Below are 6,268 nucleotides of genomic sequence, written 5' to 3'. Positions count from 1 at the left end.
ACGGAGGGAAGATATGAAGAAACAAAGACTGTAGCTGCAACAATAACTATCACTGGCACTAGGAAGGAACTGAGGGGAGTTGAGCGCAGTGCAGCCCTTTATACCTGCATCCAGTGATGCGAGGCACCAGAGGGCGCTCATGCTTCCTCCACCGGTACTGTTAAGAGAAAAAACTTTGATGTGCACACACACCTACAGTAGAATGGACATGTGTAATCACTTGAAGAAGAAAAAGAATTAGCAAAGTTTTAGACAAAAGTTAGAAGTAGTGGGTGGAAGAAAATTGTGAAATACTGGTACAACTAATTCAAAATATGGGACACACTGATGTCAATAGTGACAAAGAGTCCTGTGGCACCTTATAGACTAACAGACGTATTGGAGCATAAGCTTTTGTGGGTGAATACCCACTTCATCAGACACATGAGTGCCACAGGACATTGTCACTTTTTACCGATCCAGACTAACATGGCTACCCCTCTGATACTTGACACTGATGTCAATGGGAGTGTAATGATCCTTTTGTCCTAAAATATTATGCTTTTAGAAATTAAATATTACAGATAGTACTTTAAAGTGTGGCAGTCACATATTTTAATGGAAACATGTTACTTATGATAGAATTGTAAAATATTTTGCAGTCTGTGATCATAACTGATTTACAATGTAGTCTGTCAAAAACGCACATTTTTATTCTAGTTTATAACAGTAAACAAAGTAGTAACGGCAGATATTCTGAAACATTAATGAAAACAACATGGTGCTAAAGGCACTTTTGATAATATCTATAACTGAATCTGAACACAGTCTCCATAAAAAAAATTGCTGGTATTTTACCTATTTTTTTAAATTAACTTCTTTACATAAGAACATTTACCCAAGTGTAATAATAACGAAACTGCTTGTATTAAGATAATTAACACAAATTTTCCACTGCTGCATACAGTCTGAAATTAGTCATTTTGACTTCTCCTAGTGCTAAATGTTCCCCAGGAACATTCCTATAAAGTGCACTTGCTGTTCTGTTGAATGTCCCATGTACATCTAACATTCCACTGATTTTAAATGTTGACAGCAGCATATGTGCAGTGGCAAAACTATAGCAAACGGATTAAGGATTACATATTGCCACAAAACGTTTTGATCCTATTTCCTCTGTAAGTCAATGGACAAAATTCTCCTCTCACATCTGTACAGTAGGAATAATACTTCAGTATTCCTCTATGCATGTAGATCTCTCAATGATGTCATTGTGAATTCTGTACATATGGGGAAGCAGAACACCATGTGGATCTGAGGGGGGATTGTCCCTAGTATCATTAATATAGATACTCATGGAAAAAGCTGTCTTTTAAGGATGTATAATTAATTCCAAAATGATTATATCTATCCTTAATCGTAACTCCTATCTGAGGAAAATATAATTCCGTATGTGAAAGAACCAATTTTAAAAGGACTTGCAACACTTCTGAACTCAGTCATAAAAGCTGGAGGATGGAGGTGGAGCCTGGAGGTGATATCTTCAAATTTGATCAGATCAGTTCAAATGATGGTCTAAAGAGCTCTTATAGGCCCTGATCCTTCAAAGACTCATATATGTGCATAACTTTAAGGATGTGAGTAATCCCACTGAACTCAACAGGACTATTCACGTGCTTGAAGTCAAGCATGCATATAAGTCTTTGCAGGATGAGGGTCATAATAAAATCTAAGTAATTAATATACACATTGTGGTAGGATGTATTTGAAACTGCCCCTTGTTCTGCAGGGTAAGAGCTGCAAATCCAGCTATATGTTAAGAAGTGGAAGGAGTGGATGCTTTACTTAAGAAAATTTTACAGTCGTTGGGATCAGTTTAATCATTTGAATCATTTCCTTGTGTGGGGAATCCCTTTTAACATAAAGGCCACATACCTGGACAATTTACATTCCCACTTCTTCACAATTTTTTTGCTAATATCAAATGTCTCCTTAGTTGAAGAAAATAGGAAAATATGGCTCAACTGTGATACTCAGTCATAATATATTTTCTTCTAAGATACACATTCACTACAAAATCTCCTTTCCTAATTACATAGGATTTTGTAGTGAGACTGTAAAAAATGGTAAAAACTAATCAGAATAGGTCTACATTCAAATATACTGTTTACATAAAAATTTAATGACTGGGTCCCAACTAACTAAATACCTGAAACAGATAGGAAAATAGTAATTCTATATAAGCTTTTTACAATAAATAAACAAAATATTTTGAACCAAAATTAAATATAAACTTTACACATTCAAAATAAAATATATATATAAAATCTATTTTGAAAAAATGTCATTGATTAGAGAATTACAGTAAAACAATGTTATGAACTGCATTTGAATTTTCACATACAAAATTATTTAGCTTAATATCTTTTTTTTTTTTTTACTTTTAAAGTTCCACAGTTAGCCAGCGTGTTGGTTGTTCTGCTTTTGTGTAGGATGGTTACCTCCCAGTATCAATAAACAAACTTTCATATGCTGCTGTTAAAGGAAATAAATCAAACAAAAGGATTTGCAATTATAATCATATTAACAAGAGTTAAATTAACAGGGATACTGTGTCAAACTCATTTTGTCTTCATCAGCAAGTGCTGATGTGACAAAACTGGAAATAAGATTTTAAATCAGAAAGAGAAATTTTTATGCATCTGAAAAAGTTCTGTGTCTTCTGTTCCTTTCCATAAGAGTACTTTTTATGAAGTCGCTTACCAAGACCATAAGAGCAGAAGTTAATTTCTGCAACCTCAAGTGGTGTTATTACAACATAGAATATTTAGTTTTCACTCTTTTCAATATCTCAGGAAACAAAAAGGATTTTTTTGTAGAAACTCAGCCTACCAAATACCTTATGTATACTGCTAGTAAACAATCACTAACAAAAATCTTTGCTGTTCACTGTAAATACATATAGTGGTCAATATCTTTTTTGTCCTTGTTCAGGTGACATTTATTTGCTCTTGTCTTTCAATTTCAGCTTTTTTCTCTTGCCGATGGTTAGCTGCAGCCCAAAAGGTTATTTTTTTCAACACTTGTGGCAAAATTTTGGATGGTAACCAGGATATTTGATTCTTTAAAAGGCTGGCATTTTTACCAATGCAGTCAAGGCACAATCTAAAAAGAATGTCAGAATTTACTAAGGTCTTATAACCTAAAGATAAAACACATGAAACATCAAACAAACTTTTACAAAAAATGTTAAATTAAAAATATATATAATTTATGTATAGTCCATTCCATAATAATACCAATGCTTTAAAACTGTTTTGAAACATATTTACACAGCATATTTACATTATTAACTAGATTAATAATTTTGTTTCTTACCTACTGATCCAGATAAGAATAGTTCAAAGTGCCTTATGCTAAAAAAACTATTCAGTTATAAAAAGTAGTACCATAATTATCTGTGCTAGACTCTTTGTGCCACTATATAATCTAAACTCACCTGAGAAGTGAGTAAGGTTGAGTTTGAAAAATCAATAAATCACTGCAGTGACCCTAATGAAGAAGAACAGCAACAATCAGGATGATGATCAAGATTAACTGTTAATTTAAAAGTTATCTCAAGAATAGCTTTATATTTGTTTCAACAGGATGATATAAAATGGATTGCCATAAATATAATTAAAGTCTAAGAATATTTAGATTAACTATTATCTTATAAAGATTAAAAATAGCCAGCTGAATACTTCTGAACCCCCACCTACATGCCTACAGAGGCAGGACTTTGGGGACACATGTCTTCTTCAACTTCCTCTCTCACCAACATTGAAGAGCCACATCTTTACAGCATCAAGTGCCCCTGAGAACTGCTTTGTGGGGCTGGAAGGTGGATTTTTGAATTGGAAAGATGTAAGAAGGGATTTAGGTAATGGGCAGACCCTAGTGGCATCTTCACAGCCCTGGACAACAGTGATGTCAGAATATATGTTGTACTGTGGATCAATGGAGTATGTGCCTGCCATCTGGCACCTTCAGGGACCCACCTCTGGTCCCTGCACTACAGAAGAGCTTTGACAGCCTTCCAGCCCTATGTGAGGCAGGACTTCTAAGGGGAGAGAAGCTTAGGAGTTGTGGGGATAGTTTATATTTTAAACGGAACTAATAATGGTAGGTAGAAAGATGTTTGGGAATAGTCAGTAGAATACAGTGAAACAAACAATTACAATAAATAATATACAAATAATGTGGGCTATGGTTTGATAGCAAATGTTTAAAATGGTAATTGAAGAGTAAAATTAAAAAATAGCTTAAATAAGTCAGAACAATCAAGGTGTACACACTCTTAGCTTATGTAACCAGATGATAACTATTACTTTTTCCGTAATTCTCCTTCCCCTTTCCCTCTTATTGTTTGTTACACTTACTTGTGGAGTCTTGTTTTATTTATTTTTTTAGGTTAAGATATGCAGACACTCACACATGTCCATAAGTATTCACATGACTTCAGTGGGACTACTCACAGGAGTTATGCACACAAGTACATGTTCTGTGCTGTGTGGAACTAAGATCTACAGATGCCCCTATATAGCAGCATAGGGAGTGGGTGATCTGTAGCTATGTAGCTGCTTTAGTGTCAGTTCCTGCAGGAGTGGCTGAAGCAGGCTCAGCAGAGTTGTACCATGCATTTGGAGGGTTGGGGTATGGAGTGTGCCTCTCTGGCTTTTCCCCTGCACATCTACAAAGCACCCAGTCCCACTAATTGGGCCAGGTGCTATGCTCTGGTTATAGGCATTAAGGCACAAAAACTAACACACTATATAGTAATGTCAAACAATCCATGAATGATGATGAATTGTAGTTCTTGTAGGAACCAAAATTTTATAGTGTAAATCAAGATTGTGCCACTGAAGAGAGGAGTCACAAGAATGATTAAAGGATTAGAAAACATGCTTTATAATGATAGACTTAAGGAGCTCAATCTATTTAGCTTATCAAAGAGAAGGTGAAGGGGTGACTTGATTATAGTCCAGTAAATATTTGTTTCCCACGTAGGTACTTACAAAAGGGCTCTTTAGTTTACCAGGAAAAGGTATAACAGGAGGCAATGGCTCAAAGTCGAAGCTAGAGAAATTCAGACTGGAAATAAGGCATACACTTTTAATGGTAAGAGTAATTAACCATTGGAATAATTTACCAAGGGTCGTGGTGGATTCTCCATCCCTTACAATTTTTAAAATCAAGATTTTTCTAAAAGATCTTCTCTACACAATATTTTGCTCTATGAATTATTTTGGGGAAGTTATGGCCTGTGCTATACATGGGGTCAGCCTAGATGATCACAATGATCCCTTTTGGCCACAGAATCTAGGAATCTAAGTCAAAGACATTATAGTGATTTATACCAGCTGAACAGTTGGCCTTCAGTGTCCTGATCTTCATGCATTTAAATTCTCACAGTAATGCTGAATTAACGTTTTTTAAATTAAATTATACTAAGACTTCATTATTAAATTTACTGACTGTGTCCAAGAAATGCAAGTCATCTTTGCTCCCACCAAAGATCATCACTTCTCCTTCTATGCCAAGACAGGCTGTGTGCCACAACCTACAAACAAAGTTAAAAATAAAACGAATAGCTAAATAATAAATAAATAATAATATAATGCTTTATTTGCATATTATCAGATAAACAAATCTAAATTAGCTAATTTTAAATGTTTTAACATAGGATTCAGGGAAGCAGAACCTTTACCTGAATGACTATAACCTCATCCACATCACATGATTTCCCCCTCATTTCTCATATCTCAAAAGATTAATTTGAAAAGAAAATTGAATAATGACATGATAAATTTGGTTAAATGGAGCAGTCAGTTTTATAAATGCTATGAATCCACTACTTACGAACAGACAAATTGAATTCTTGCTGGTCTTATACTACTTACCAAGAGGAATTTTATTAAACTCTTATTGTATAAAAAATATTTCAGGAGACTTCAACACTCAGGAACCATGCCTGAAAGATCAAATTATTCACTTCGATACTTGTATGAGAGGATTAAAAAGTAACGGAAAGCAGTATGACTAGCCATTTTACCTTAAGAGAACTTACAGACCGACATATTAATGTTGCTGTCTGGCTGATCCGTAGTATAGTTTTTTCATTATATATATATATATATATACACACACACACACACATGCGCACACACACATACATATATTGTCTTACCTATCGTTATTTTACACAGAACACTACAATGGAAAACTCGTAAGTATCTTGGTAAATGTT

The 6,268-nt window shown here is 34.5% G+C and overlaps 1 protein-coding gene across 5 annotated transcripts in view; it reads right to left on the bottom strand.

Annotated features, from left to right (window-relative positions):
• Nucleotides 1-779: 779 nt before the first annotated feature.
• KLHDC1 (kelch domain containing 1) overlaps nt 780-6,268 on the bottom strand; it is a 63,598-nt gene continuing 58,109 nt past the window's right edge. For 2 of the 5 annotated variants that reach the window (XM_045015088.1, XM_045015089.1), the window contains exons 11-13: nt 5,497-5,581; nt 3,479-3,531; nt 780-3,144 (exon numbers count right to left, since the gene is read on the bottom strand). In XM_045015088.1, the coding sequence (XP_044871023.1) occupies nt 2,970-3,144; nt 3,479-3,531; nt 5,497-5,581 (313 nt within the window). In that variant the 3' untranslated portion in view covers nt 780-2,969. Of the gene's footprint in view, nt 3,145-3,478; nt 5,113-5,496; nt 5,582-6,268 lie in introns of those variants that run through there. The other 3 variants (XR_006579052.1, XR_006579053.1, XR_006579051.1) reach the window with 2 other exon arrangements.

This window comes from Mauremys mutica, chromosome 4 (assembly GCF_020497125.1).
Source record: "Mauremys mutica isolate MM-2020 ecotype Southern chromosome 4, ASM2049712v1, whole genome shotgun sequence".
Taxonomy (NCBI): Eukaryota; Metazoa; Chordata; order Testudines; family Geoemydidae; genus Mauremys; species Mauremys mutica.
The sequence above is the reverse complement of the archived record's forward strand: the minus strand, read 5'-3'. Positions and strand labels throughout refer to the sequence as shown.